The 14,512-nt window shown below is 56.4% G+C and overlaps 4 protein-coding genes across 4 annotated transcripts; 2 read left to right on the top strand and 2 right to left on the bottom strand.

Moving 5' to 3' along the window:
- Positions 1-484: 484 nt before the first annotated feature.
- SLS55_007381 (uncharacterized protein) lies at positions 485-945 on the bottom strand (the record flags this gene model as incomplete). Its single annotated transcript, XM_066778800.1, has 2 exons — positions 485-506; positions 590-945. The coding sequence occupies 2 exons, from the start codon at positions 943-945 to the stop codon at positions 485-487; spliced, it is 378 nt and encodes a 125-aa protein (XP_066631237.1).
- Positions 946-1,550: 605 nt separating this feature from the next.
- SLS55_007380 (uncharacterized protein) lies at positions 1,551-2,893 on the top strand (the record flags this gene model as incomplete). Its single annotated transcript, XM_066778799.1, has 2 exons — positions 1,551-2,574; positions 2,862-2,893. The coding sequence occupies 2 exons, from the start codon at positions 1,551-1,553 to the stop codon at positions 2,891-2,893; spliced, it is 1,056 nt and encodes a 351-aa protein (XP_066631236.1).
- A 550-nt stretch (positions 2,894-3,443) lies between these two features.
- SLS55_007379 (uncharacterized protein) lies at positions 3,444-5,212 on the top strand (the record flags this gene model as incomplete). Its single annotated transcript, XM_066778798.1, has 4 exons — positions 3,444-3,656; positions 3,717-3,808; positions 3,867-4,293; positions 4,382-5,212. The coding sequence occupies 4 exons, from the start codon at positions 3,444-3,446 to the stop codon at positions 5,210-5,212; spliced, it is 1,563 nt and encodes a 520-aa protein (XP_066631235.1).
- A 782-nt stretch (positions 5,213-5,994) lies between these two features.
- On the bottom strand, positions 5,995-14,219 carry BPH1 (Beige protein-like 1; the record flags this gene model as incomplete). Its single annotated transcript, XM_066778797.1, has 5 exons — positions 5,995-6,195; positions 6,253-10,532; positions 10,582-11,264; positions 11,340-11,526; positions 11,582-14,219. The coding sequence occupies 5 exons, from the start codon at positions 14,217-14,219 to the stop codon at positions 5,995-5,997; spliced, it is 7,989 nt and encodes a 2,662-aa protein (XP_066631234.1).
- Between the last annotated feature and the right edge of the window lie 293 nt (positions 14,220-14,512).

Here is a 14,512-nt window from a genome sequence, read left to right as displayed (position 1 = left end):
GTGTGGTGTGGTGACGGGGGGCGAAGCATGGCAGCCTTGCGCCACCATTTGATTTCATCTCTCTCTCTTTTGGCCGTTGTGGCGGCGGCGGTGATGGTTGTTTTCTCGAGGTTCTGCCTGGGACGTCCTAAATGGGATGGCTTGGCTTGGGGTGAGCGTTACCCTTCTCAAATCTGTCCCTCCAGAGATATTGAGTCCTGCACATGAATTTTTGTGTCTGGATGCTGTCATAGGATTTTGAACATGCTACTATTCCTCTACATATGTGATATTCATAGGCTTCAAACGACAAACAACCCACAGCCCATTATTGGCAATGGCTGAGAGCATACGGTAAAGTCGACAGCTAGAACATGATGAAGGATTGGTAATATGATGCATTAACTATTTGAATAGAAGTCGCTTGCTTCAAATGTTCCAATACTGCATTTCGGTCATACAATCATTCCACTAGGAAGTGGATCTCGCGAAGGGCGGATAGCGTTTACTTGGTGCGATCCGGAAGCCTACACAGCAAAATCGCCCATCAGCACTCTCTCCTCTCAAGAAACAGGAAGACGAGACGGGAAAGTAAAAAACCCCTACCTACGCTTTCTCCTCAGGTTCCTCAATCATCTTGACCTCGAGCACATCCTTGCCGACGCCGCTGCGCTCGATCAGGGCCAGGACGGCGGCGACGTTGTCGTCGGTGAGGGTGGTGGTGGAGGGGAAGATCTTGTGGTCGCGGCCGCTGGCGCCCATGGCCCAGCGCACCTTGACCGACTCGACCTTCTGGTTGCCCTTCTTCTTGGCGTACTTGGCCATGAACTCCTGGCAGTTGGGCGAGGTGCCCGCGGTCGACTCGATCTGGCCGGTCAGGTCGGCGAGCGAGGCCGAGGGCGAGACGAGGAGCACCTCGTGCCGGGACGAGCCGTCGATGTTGAAGATGATGGGGAAGGCGGACATGGTGAGAGGATTCTTGGTAGTCGAGTGTTCGGGAGAGGCGTTGTTGATTTTTCAGACGGGAAAGAGGATGAGGTTAATGCAGCAGGACAGCCGAGGCCGGTCGCAAAGGGACATTTTTCAAGCCTGATGCTGGTAACAAGTTTTGGTGCTTGTGAGACGGAGGTGTTGCCGGCGTCTACGTCACTACGCAGACAGCAGGGTGGGAAATCCGGGATGTGTGCGGGAGACAGCCCTACGATGATGCCCGTTGCGTTGGTGGCGTGGGCCCCGCTGCTGCTGCTGCGCGCCTGCCCGCGTCGTCCTGCCCGCCCCGGCTGCGTTGCCCCTCTCTTCTCACCACCAACACCACGATGCGTGTATCCTTGTACTCCCATCGCGGACGGTGCGCTTGCATCTCGACGTGCGACCGGCATCAAGCCCGAATGCTTTGACCACCGCAGTGAGCGGACTGCCCCAGGCAGCAACGGGGCTGAGCAGCTGTGACTCTAGTACGCTCGCTGTTGACTCAACCTGCACTGGCAATCAACGTTCGCGTTACTGCTTGAAAAGAACGCTTGTCGCCCTGCCCGACTTTCTGCTCCCACTATCCAGAGCCAATACACGCCATGGCTTGCATCGACGGAACAACGCTCGAGGGCGGCGGCCAGCTTCTCCGCATCTCGGTGGGCCTGGCTGCTCTGACGGCCGAGCCCATCCGCATCACCCGCATCCGGGCAAATCGCAGAGGCAAGACGGGGCTGAAGGCACAGCATCTCTCCGCCGTCCAATGGCTAGCTCTTGCCAGCAGAGCCATCTCCATAGGTGCCGAGCAACAGAGCCAGACCCTCGACTTCTTCCCGCGTGCCGACGTCCTCGGCCAGATCAAGTCTTCTCAGAAGGCCAACATCATCAACATCGGCAGCGCTGGGAGCATCGGGCTCGTTTTCCAAGCCATTCTCCCTTTCATCCTGTTTTCCGGCCGCTCGTCAAGCAAACCGTTCGCGATAACCATCCACGGCGGGACGAACGTATCTTTCTCGCCGTCGTACGACTACATCAGCCAGGTCCTCCTACCCACCTTGTCCCTCATCGGCCTGCCACCCATCACAGCAGACCTCCACCGGCGCGGCTGGCAGCGCGGCGGCAAAGGCTCCATCACCTTCCACGTGACTTCACTACCGCGCAGCCAGAAACTGCCAGCATTCCGCCTAGAATCGCGCGGCGCCATCACCACCGTAACCGCCACCATCCTAGCCCCCTCGTACTGCCAGGACCAAGCCGAGCGCACCCTGCACCGCGTCCTCGGCGCCAGCTTCCCGCACCTCGACGAGAGCGCGTTCGCCGTGCATTTCGAGCCGAGCCCGCACACCAAGGACCTCTACCTCCTCCTCGTCGCGACGTCCGCCACCGGCCACAAGCTCGGCCGCGACTGGCTCTTCGACGAGAAAATCACCGCCGTGCCCGCCGCCGTGGACAGGCTCATCCAACGCGTCGCCGCCGAGCTGGTGGAAGAGGTGCGGCGCGGTGGCGCCGTGGACGAGCACTTGCGCGACCAGCTCGTCGTTTTTCAGGCGCTGGCTGATGGTCCGAGTTTCGTGGATGGCGGCAGGGAGGACGACGGGCGCGGCGGCGGAAACATTGTGAAGCCGAGTTTGCATGCGAGGACGGCGGAGTGGGTGGTCGAGAGGGTTTTGGGCGCGCGATTTGATGGGGTTGGCGGGTGCGAGGGCGTGGGGTTTAGGGCGGGCGAGCGGTATGCGGAGAGAGCGAGGGTGGGTGGAGGGAATCGGCGGGTCCGCAGAGCGGCGAGTCTGGCGTCCTTGAAGGATTGGAGACCAGGGAATGGAGATGTGTCTGGAAGTGCGCGGCGGAGATCGATGAGCTTTGGTGGTGGTGAAAGCAACGAGAGTCGGGGGAGTCGATTGGATGCCGTTGAGCCGCCATCTTTTACCCTGCCACTGCGGAGTAGAAGGCTTCGTTCATGAGCAAAGTAAAAGTCGAAAATCAAGAGGGCCTTTGGGTCCTTTGGCCAACCACAAGGGATTATCCGACAGGTACCAGCAGCGTTATGAGCGCACCGACCAAGGAGTTCCTTGATAAAGCTTCTCGGGCTTTATCTACGCTTATCTGGGGGGTGCCTTGCTCTTGTTGGCGGGGTAGGATATGCATCCATCGGCATCATCAGCCCCCCGCCGACGATAAGCCGATTCCCCATCTATGCTGCTTCGCCCTTCCTATTGGAGTATGGACGGGCAGAGACTGGGGTTGCAGTTCCACGACCAGCCAATCCCTACCAGTTGAGGCCATGCTCTGCCTATCGACACACATGGCCCAGCTGATAGGGTACCTGGGAGAGCGGCCTGCGCATTAGCGTCCGTCGTGTCTATCTCAACCATGATATAACTTCAACTTCGAAGTGTCCGTCACTCTCTCCAATTCATCACACCTAATACGCCTTTCGCTCATATCGTCGCCTGTGCGGGGTCAGTTTTGGCAGTCGAGCGACAGGAGTCACCAACATGGCGGAACTCGAAAAGAAGATCGCGAACCCCGTGTCTGTGCCCGAGTCAGACGTGGCCGAGGGTTCGTTGGAAGCAGCAGTCGTGGATCAACGAATGCAGGACGATATTGGCGCGCAGCTCTATCTCGAGGTTCAGCAATACTCCAAGGAGGAGCTTGAGGCGGAAAGGAAAAAGGTCTTGAGAAAAATCGACAAGGTTATCCTGCCCATTGTAAGCTCGCCAATATCCATATACCGAGGACTGTGTGGTTGCTAATGGGCTGGTGCTCAGATCTGTATCACCTACACCCTTCAATTTCTCGACAAGCTCTCATTAAACTATGCCTCGGCGTATTCGTTGAAGGAAGACCTTGGTCTCGGTGGGTGAGTTACATTCCACAGATGAATGGTCTCTGAAACTCTTCAATTGACACTGCAACAGCCAACGCTACTCTTGGACCGCCTCCATCTTCAACTTCGGCTACCTCTTCTGGGCCATCCCATCCAACCTCCTCATCCAGAAGCTGCCGGTTGCGAAATACACGGGCGTCATGCTTCTCATCTGGGCCGTCATCCTGGTCTGCCACGTCGCAGCCAAGAACTTCGCCGGCATGATGGTCCTCCGCTTCGTGCTGGGCATGTTCGAAGCCGGCATCTCGCCCGCCATCATGAACATCACCTCCATGTTCTACACGCGCAGCGAGCAGCCGTTCCGCATGTGCCTGTTCCTGGCTTTCAACGGCATGGCCACCATGGTCGGCGCCCTGCTCGGCTACGGCCTCGGCCACGCAAAGGACCACTCGCTCAAAGCGTGGCAGCTCATCTTCCTCGTCATCGGCGTGCTCAACTTCGCCTGGGGCCTCATATTCGTACGTTCTCACCATGTCTCTCCCCTATTCACCCCTCACACGCAGCCCGACAAAACAAACCCGTTACTAACACCGCCCTGCCCTCCAGCTCTGGCTCATGCCCGACTCCCCCAGCGCCGCCAAGTTCCTCACCCACAAGGAAAAGGTCGTCGCCGTCCACCGCATCGCCGAGAACATGATGGGCGTGAAGAACAAGCACTTCTCGCCGCGCCAGGCGCTCGAGGCGACCTACGACGTCAAGGTGTGGTGCCTCGTCCTCATCGGCGCCGCGTGCGGCATCATCAACGGCGGCGTCTCCAACTTCGCGTCCTCGCTCATCAAAGGCTTCGGCTTCTCCGGCATCTACGCCACCCTCCTACAACTGCCCACGGGCGCCATCGAGTTCGTCGTCGTGCCTTTGGTCGGCATCGCGGCGGGCCGCATCCGCGACGCGCGCTGCTGGCTGCTCGCGCTCGCCTGCCTGCCACCCCTCGCGGGCCTGATCGGGATCCGGCTGACGGCCCTGGACGCGCGGTGGAGCCTCGTCGGCTGCACGTGGCTGCAGTACATCGTCGGCGCGCCCGTCATCCTCGCGTGGAACCTGATGACCAGCAACATCGCCGGCCACTCCAAGCGCACCCTCACCAACGGCCTGTGGTTTGTTTGGTACGCTGCTGGCAATATTGTTGGTGCTCAGATATTCTTCGCCCGCGAGGCCCCCCGCTATTCGTCTGCCATCGTCGCCCTCTCCGTCTGCTACGCCGCCGTCATTGTTTTGGGTCTCGCCATGCGCCAGCTCATGTGGTGGGAGAACCGCCGCCGCGACCGCGCCATGGGCGTCGGCGAGCGCACCGTCAACGGCGCCGACGAGGCCGCCATGAGGGAGGGCTTCAGGGATCAGACGGACATGGAGAACAAGCATTTCAGGTATTGTTTGTAAAAGAGGAGGGGGGGAGGGGGTCGGAGGGCGGAGCTGCGGATGTTGGCGGATTATGTCATGATATGATGATGAGAAAGTGTTGTTTGCAAGCATGGCTGCAAATAGGTTTTTACCGCGAGTGTTCCATACCTTTTACGAAGTATAACCTGGAAAGACGCACGTTAGAACAAATATGAAGACTGAACGAGTAATTGGAGAATTCGCATGGGGCCAGATTTCTTCTTGACCGGACTTGAGGCTTGTTCAGCCCCTGAAAGCTACGTGACTCGAGTCAGATCCGGATGTTCTTTACTATGGTCATATGTAACAGGAGGCTTGTAGATCTCTGGTCATAAACCTAGCCCGGCGTGTGCAGTTCACATGCATCGGGGAGCGTACGGCAGCCGTGATATGAGGAAACTGCAAACAAAGCAACACGCAGCGTCACCAGGGAAACAGGACGAATTCTTCCATAGGGGCATCGCTACAGGGCATCGCTGGAACGTCAAAGACAGATTCATGACTTTTGCTTTTTTTGTACTGTGTTATACCCAACCATAGGCGCCATGCATGAAAAAAAAAACCCCCATCTCACCCTCTTACCGTCTCATCGGTGGAGCGTATCCCCTCTCCCTCCTCCAACGTTCGGAGACAACAGCCACTTCAGGATGCTCATCAGCCTCCTCTTCCTCATCATCAAAAGAGGAAGGCATGAGGCAAGTGCCACCCAAGTGCATCCAACTACCGGAAGACCTCTTCATCCCCACCTTTTCCTTCTTCCCCTTCTTGTCGCCCGCAACAGGCTAGGGTTCCTTCGCGTCGGTCCCCGCCAAATGAACATCCCACGTCCAACTGCGCCTCGCGCGCTTCGCCTTCTTTTTGCACCAGCCCTGCTCCTTCTTCTTCTCCTCCTCCTTCTCCACAGACTTTTGTTCGCGTTTCTTCCGCGTGCGTCTAAGCTCCGCCATGTCGCTGTACGCAATCCCACTCGAACTGTATTTGCTCTGTTAACATGTCAAAAGCTCTCACGACAAACCCTGGGGGGGACGGGAGACACTCACAACCTTGCCATCATCATCACCCGTGTACACCGTCTGCGCCATCGGCAAGATGCACGTTATGGCGCCGGGGTAGTTGCCGCCATCCTCACGCACCGGATCGACGTGGTTAAGGCGCTTGACGATTTCGAGGATCCACTCGCCGGTGCCGGGCTCGAGCGTCTTCTGCCAGACGTTGACGACGCCGCGGCGGTGGCCCGTGACGATCAGCTCCTTCTCCAGCCACTCGTTGCCGACGCCCTCGTAGAAGCCGCACGAGTAGACAACGTCGTCCGGGTCGATCGTGTCGCACACGTCCTGGTCGAGCAGCAGCCGGCCGTTGAGCGTGTACAGCAACAGCCGCGGGCCCGTGCACAGCATGACGTGCCCGTTGACGTTGTTGATGCGTGCGCAGCTGACGGGCGCGTCTTCCTTGCCGATGCGCCGGACGAACTCGAGCCGGTTGAGGTCCCACAGGAAGACTTCGCCGTTCGGGTTGGCCGAGAGGAAGGTGCTGAAGGCGCGCGACGTGGCAAGCACGGTGACGGGGTTGCGGTGGCCGAAGAAGCAGACCTTCGGGACGAGGTCGACCGTCTTGGAGTGGAGCACGACGTTCCACACGGCGACGGTGCAGTCGGTGCCCGCTGTGATGAGCGTCTTGCCGTCGACGAAAGTGGCGCAGGATATCTGGCCCTGGTGCAGGTGCTCCCACAAGCCAATCAGCTTCTTGCTGTCCGTCGCATAGAACCGGACGCTGCCATCGGCAAAGCCCCACTCCATGTAGCGGTCGTAGCTGGGCGGAATGTTGATCCTGAAGGCTGCCGAGCAAAGGATACGCTCCTGCTTCGGGTGGTAGGTTAAGCTTGCCACGGACTCGCGCGCATCGAGAAGCGTAAACGGAAGGCGGGTCAGGGAATCGGCCCCGCTATCGAGCCGCTTGGGCTTTTGCGGGTCGCCTCGCGGAGGGTGGGGCTTCTGGAAGACTTGGTGCGGGGTCTGGCCAAAGTTGTGGATGATACCGATGGTGGCTAAACGCTCGACGGGATCGTCGATGTTGTCCAGATCCTTTGCACCATGGTAGGAGAGGTAGTGGAACACATTTGTAGCCTCCATCGCAGCATCGCCTTGCTGCTTGAACCCGAAGACCAGATCGATCCACTTTTGCAGATTCCTGGTCACGTATGGGCTCTCCAAGGCCTCTCTGTGCTTGGCGATGAAGATCTCAGGGTCTCCCTTCGCCCAAGGAGGAAGCGCGACGTCGTTGATCTTCTCGCCAGTCACCTGCTTCGTGCCGAAGTTGTAGCCGTTCATGTTCGTGAGGAACTCTGGCAAGTAGAAGAACTCTGGAATGAGCTCACGGACGTCCGTCATGTTGTCCCTCGACGCCGATTTCCACGCCTTCTCGATGGAATCAAACAAGCGGTCTGCGTGGTCGAAACTGCCGCCCTGGAGGAGGAGATATGACTGCACGAACGGTTGCAGACGGATGAGGTAGGACGTAACGATCATGGCTGACGAGTAGTGTGTGCCATAATGGAACACTGGGTTCGTTCCATCGCTCATCTCGGCGAAGGTCTGATAGCGCTCCTTGAACTCGGCTTCTCTCTGCTTGGTTTGGGCGCCCATAGGCTTCGACAGGTCTCTGAATGTCTTTGAATCATTGAGATCTAATTCCTCGCTGGTGTAGTCCGCCAGGACCCAGGGGAAGACGGGGTATTGGGTCAAATCGTTGAACGTTCTCCCGGCCATGGTGTTCACGAGCATGAGATAGTGAAAGTTGGAGATTTCACCCTTCAGCCACTTCTTTGTGGCAGGGTTCTGGGCCATGGGATTCAATGCATTGACCCACTTCGAAGCCATGGACGGCGGCGCCTCTTCCGGCGTACGCAGGGACTCCAGTCGCCAAGCATCCTCAGACTGTAGCGCCGAAGGGCTTGTGACCTGAGGAGCTCTAGAAAGGAGCTTGGCATGAAGCTCGTCCCGGACCTTGGGTCTAATAGCCGTCAGCAGGTAACTCCGTCCATCAGTGAAGAAAATCTCGATGGCAACGTCGCGGAACAGGAAGCGCCTCTTCGAGATGCTGATCACCTCCGGCCACTTCCAGTTGCGCGTAGATTGCTCGCCGTCGACCACCTGAGGCTTCCGCTCGGTTGCCTTCTTCCCAGAGATCATTTGAACGTAACTGTCGCGCTCCTCAGGCGGTGCCTGCCACACACGAATGATTTCTCCGTCAGACCGCTGGAAGAAATTGTCCAAAAGGTACAACGAATCCTTTCCGAGGATTAGCAGTCCCTCACAGGCTTCCAACCCAACGATACGTGATACGTTGAACACATGCTGGACCTGATCGCCCGATTGAAGCGTGCGCATGACTTTGCGATTCTTGTCCTCGAACCCATCTTCGCCCTCGTTCGGATCCGCAACGAACTCAAAGTCGTCATCGGCATTAGAGTTGACAGAGGACTGGCTGACGGACCGGTCTCTACCGTTTTGTCCATCGGGGTGAGCACTGTTGGGGTGAGCGCTGTTTGGCGTGGCGCTGGCAGCATCAGGGGTTGCGATCTGTGGGATGTTGGTCATAAGGCTGAGTTTCCTCTTGGGAATGCCTTCGGAATCCCTCCTCTTTGGCTGATAGTCGTCGTTGCGCGCTGTGGTCCTATCCGGGAGGATCCGAAGCCTCATCCTATTCCGCCCTTCAGTTTCATCAAGCTGCCACTTCGTAACCTCCTCAGATTCGAGCAAGGCACACGGCTCGCGCAGGGACCGATCAAGTTTTCCTAATGCCGATGCCAGAAAGGCCAGATTGTCCTGCTGATCTTGCTGGGCCCGTTGGTGTTTCAAGCGCTCGGCAGCGAAGATGTTGGCACGCCAATGTGTTGTCGAGACCTCGTGACGGTGCCAAGTATTGTCTGCTGCCGCCTCTTCGGACTGCCACTGCCTTAGGCGGTCGCGCCGTTTGCTGACCCTGTTCTTTGCGCTCTCTTCAGTCTTGCGGTTCTCATCCGTAACGAATTCTTCCCAAGACTTTGACATTGCGCCAAAGAACAGGTTGTCCAACTCGCCGCGATGGTCGTCGACCCAGGCTAAGAACGCGTCGTTGTCAAGCTCAGTCAGCTTCATGAACTCGGTGAAGAGTTTGCGGTCGTTGCTTGACGTCGTCTGATTCAGCATCTGAGACGTTTCAGCGGGCTTTTGCACAAGCATAAGCCTCCAGAAATCCGCTGCAGCAGCCCTGACACGAGGATCTCCTGAAACAAACTTTGTGTAAAGCAGGTAACACAGGAGCCTGAGATAGTTTCCTTCCAGGTTGTCGGGATGTAGAATGATGGTTTGCCAATACGCCATCTTGTGCAGGAATGCGATGGCTTCGGTCTCGCTGTCGGGCTCATCCAGCTCAGAGAGACGAAGCAACGCCACACGGAAGAACACAGTCCGGACGGTCGAAATTGCTTGCGTACAGAGACGTACCCCCTTGAGCTGCGCCACATCTGGGCGGTGCAAGTAGTCCAGTATTGTCCCGATGAAATCGAGCAGCGCTTCGGCTCCGTTCAAGAACCAGCCTTCAAAAACGGCTTCGGCCATGTGGAGCGTGTAGCGAGCAATGTTGGTAAGGACTCTTGGCTCCGACAACAGATCTTGGCGGAGTTGCACTTCATTGGCGATCGTTTGCATGGTATGAAGGAGCACGTAGGATTCGAAGTAGGCCTGGTGTTCTTGGAAGCCCGGTGGAACTTTCAAGAAAAGTCCGAATCCAGTGAAGTCCTTCTTGTGCAGCAGCTGATCCAGGAAAACACCAATAACAAGCTCTAACAGGGCTTGGACGACAGCGTTGCCAACCTTTAGGTCGACGGAACTAGACCTCTTTGGCGAGAGGACTGTGTGAAGCCGAACTGAGGCGGCGGGATATTTGGCTTTGTCGGAACTAATCAGAATGAACGAGTTTCCTCGTCTAAGTGGTGTAGCCTTCGCGGCAGAAGGGCTGCGAGGTGCCTCAATGGGAGTAGTGCGAACGATTGAAGGTTGAGAATCACCCGGTCCTGTTTGAGGGTTGATGAGGACATCTTGGCCTTCAAACGTCAGAGCGGACCCGCGAGAGTGCAGCTCTGTTTCCGCTGATACGCTGTCGGAGGTGACGATGACTGGGTAGAGGACAAAGAGAAGGTCCTGAACGTAGTTCGAGGCGATGGCGTACTCGCGGAAGTGGGGGGACTTCATATGCACATCTGCCAAGAACTGAATGATCGTATGCAGGATCGCTGCGTTATCCACAAGTTTCTGTCGTGAAGATGGCTGCTGTGGTTCACCTGCAGTATGTCAGTAGAATAATTTGACAATACGAGAAAGACCATTCACCTCGTGCTGCAAGCTCGCTTTCCAATGACATGGAGCGCTTTCTACCTGGTTCTCTTGGGGGCTGTGGATTTGGGCTACTGCCGTTTTCTCCTTGGCTTGTGGTTGGCCTGTCATGCGCTTCCTGTTGTTTCACGACTACTCGAATGCCTGTCTCGAGCATTGCCGTCATTGCCGGGAAAATGTCCGGATAAGCTATGTTGATCTGCCCATTGGCCGACGAAAACGCGTCCATCAGGTTATAGAGGTCGAAGTCTCTTTCGAAAGTAATCCTCCCAACATCGGCGCCGAAGAGGATGGCAAAGCAAATAGTCCAAATTGCGGGTGTGTTCCACCAAGCCTTGAGGCGGTGCTTAAGGTTGGTGAAGCCTCCGTCCCTTGTGAATTTTTTGACAAAGTGCGGGCCCTGGATGACCAGAAGCCGGGCAAGTATCTGCATGGTCGGAACGATCACTCGAGCGTCGTTTTCGGCAAGGAGATAAACCAGCCACTGACCCAAATCAGCCATCTCGTCCGAAAAATCGAAGAAACTGCCTACCTTGTTGGTCACAGTCTTCGCAAAGCGCCTAATCTCCGTGGCACTTGCATCATCACAAAGGAACGCCGCATATGCTTCCAGAATCTTAACACCCAACTCCTTCTTTGACAGCACCTCCGATTCAGCCTGGATGCTTGGCGTCATGGGTCTTGTTGAAGGTGTTGAGTTGGGCAATAGCGGCTGCGTCGGTGCCCGCCGCAACTGCTTTGCACTACTACTAGACCGGAGGGGACGATTGACAAGTGTCTTGCTCTCCTGTAGAGCAAATGTGATGAACAGTGCCAGGGACCTGAGAATGTCCGACGAGACACTGCATTTCAGGAGGGCTTTGAATGCATTGAGGTAATGGGGAAAAACTTCCCCAGTAAAGCTTTCTCCTTTGAGCGCGTCGAGGAGCCTCTTTATGATTCCTGCGGGAACGTTAGATTATCGGGCACATGATGGGTTTCTGGATACTGGACTTACGCATGCGAGTAAGTCGCTTAGCATTAAAGACATGATATTTGCTGTCCTTTGCAAAGCACTCAAACTGTCGATAGTACAGCTTTTGAGTATCGGCGGAGCATTTCCGCCAGATGTCGAAATCAATCAGAAGAGCTCTGTAAGCCAGAGGATTGATGATCTTGGATTCCTGCGGTCTGTTTTCTTCGAAACCAACAAATCTAAGAATGAGCTGCAATAATTCGTAAGACAATGATTCGTGATCGGGGTCCTCAATCTGCCCCGTGGTTGATCTGCCGAAAACTGCACCTAGGCCGAGCTTGTCACGCAGTAGGGCAGACAGAACGGCGAACCCGTGTTCTCTCTCCATGGCCTCGCTATTTCTCCAGTTGTCGTGGACGGATTCGAACATGATCTGAACCGCGGTCATCAAAGCATTTCTTGTCGTAGCCAGCTCCACCAGCTTCAATCCAATGGCTGCGGTGCCTCCAACTCGCCAGCTTGCATCATCCAGTGATTGGGGAACGACGACAACAGGCTCACCGGCAAGAACCGCGACGCCGTTTACTTGGCAAAGAGCGTCATTGATTGAGGGAACGGCAGCATTGATAGCGATCCGATGGCCAGAACTTCGCGTATAATAGCGAAGGTTCTTTGCTGCTGCCTTCGACAGCGATTTGACCAACTGTGTTTCGTCGATGTGGTTCCTATCGTCGTCGTCCATAACGGCCGTTGGAGAGATGCTCAGGAGGATCCGGGATTCGGGCATGATTGCACCAGCTTTGTGACGCATAGCGGATAGGATTTCGGAACGTTCTTCCTTGGCCGGGTGAAGCAGCTCATTGTAGAGGTTCAAGTCCGCCGATGCATGATACGTAAGGAAAGAACCAAGGCAATCCTGAAAGTTGCCGTGGTATCTCGGGCCAAGCTTGTGGTACACAGCAACCAGTTCGTCAGATAACGCCTCTTGAAACAGGTGAAACGACGCAATAGAAAGTTTCGTAGAAACAACGTTCCTACCCAAACGTGGAGAGATAGTATGAGGAGTGCCAAGGAAAGCTTCGATTGGAGAATATGTGCGCTGGTTTGAAGCAAATGCCGTGAAACTTTCGGTGCTGCTGCTATAGCTCGGTGGATTGGAGGGGAAGTTGCATTTCACTTGCTCAGCAAACTCCCCGTTGATGAACAAGTTGGCGCGACTCAGGCCAGCCACTTTCGGTCGGCGGTGAACTATGGCAATGTGATACCATACGCCCTCTTCAAAGACGGCAGACTTGAACCTGACACTGGGTCTGGAAGAGGTTGTTGATGTTTGCAGGATCAGATAATGAGACCCCTTCTCCAGATAGACCAGGACGAAGCAGGTCTGTGTGGCATCATAGGCTCCGAAGATGGTGGTATGGAAGTTGTCGTCGTACTTGTCTACTCGGAGCCAGGCGCTTATGGTGTATCCGCCATTTGAGGAAGACGGAGGGAATGTCCTACCAAGGTCCCGAAGCTCAATAGAAGTGTAGCCGTGTAGGGACATGTCAAGCTGAATGAAAGGAGCTTGCCTTGACGACCTGATGGCCGACAAAAGGAACTGGGCAGCCTCCTCGGACTGGGCTGCGAGTCGGTATAGGTATCGGGCATCTTCCAAATCATTGATGCCGTATGAAATGAGGTCTTCAGTCAGCCTGGAAAGGAGGAAGTGCTCCGATGATTTTTTCTCTGCCTCGAACATCAATGGTAACAATGGTTTCAGTATGCCGGTTCCGTGGGCTGCCAACTTGTTATGCGCGGACATGGCAATGATCCTCTCCAAGACCAGAAGCACCGAGGTGGACAATCGCGGCGATCTTGAACCGGTTGTTCCCTCCTGAAAGAGCATCAACCACATATTGATGATCACTGGTAGTATCTCTGGATTTTGAAGGACTTCGTTCCCACTGAAGAAGCCAGCCAGATGCGTTTCAAGCATGTCAATTGTAGGGTCCCGTAAGCGCCCAGCCACCTTGTCAGCATTTCCGGGCCCGGCGACGGCCGCTTCATCGGCGACTGGCTGGTGGTCGCCATTCGAGGCATCGGGCTGGAGGCTTCTAACGTCACGGAAGATCCGTGCCATGTTCTCCTCAGCCAGTGCAAATGCCACAAGACAGCCAAAGAGCTGTTCCTGCCCTGCATCGTCAAACGAGCCAGTATCCTGAAAGCCGCCGCCAACGCCAGTGCTAATGAGTGCCTGCTCTAACGCTCTCCAACCATCTTCCTCCACTCTCTTCCGGAAGAATCTGCGATTGCCGGGGTGGTCGTTTAAGGCTTCCGAAAGAACGGCCAGCACAGCCTTGAGGAGCTCGAAAAATTCGGTCTGGTCATCTTTGGAGAGTGTAGAGGGGTTGTAGAAGCCGGAGACGGATCGTAGTGTGTCAATCAACGCAGAGAGACCTTTGGCCTGTCGAAACGTGTCTTTGAGCTGGCGGAAGTCGGGCGAGTCTATCAACAGCTGGCGTATTCGTCGTAGGCAGTCGCATTGAGTCTGGATGGTCTCGACGGTGGACGAGGTGGAGCTCTGCGGAAGAGCAGCGATAAGGTTATCAACGAGGGTGTAGAGCTCCTTGAGAGCCGGGCTGTTCGTGCGGGAGGCCACGGGGGCCGCCGCAGACGAGCGGCGGGCAGGGTCGTCCATGATGGTACCTCGCTCAGCGCGGTCTAGGGTCCGAAGGGAAGGCGGGAGTGTGGTACTCGGCGGGCATCTCACCCCGGCAGAGCGATCGCCGGTGGAGGTCTCGAGTCGGCGGAGATGTTGCAGGGCGGGCTCGTCATCTGAGGGTGCAGACACGCATGCGAGGCAGTGCGAGGCTGCGCGATGTGGAGCGCGGGTGAGCGAGTAGCGATGGTGCCTGCGGCGGGTGATACAGCACCGGAGTGGGCGAGGCGGGGCGGAGCGGCGTTGGTGGACTCGGCTCGGGGCGGTCGCAG

This window comes from Diplodia seriata (genome assembly GCF_021436955.1).
Source record: "Diplodia seriata strain FDS-637 chromosome Unknown scaffold_7, whole genome shotgun sequence".
NCBI lineage: Eukaryota > Fungi > Ascomycota > Dothideomycetes > Botryosphaeriales > Botryosphaeriaceae > Diplodia > Diplodia seriata.
Note: the sequence above shows the minus strand (reverse complement) of the source record. Positions and strands in the feature narration are given on the sequence as shown.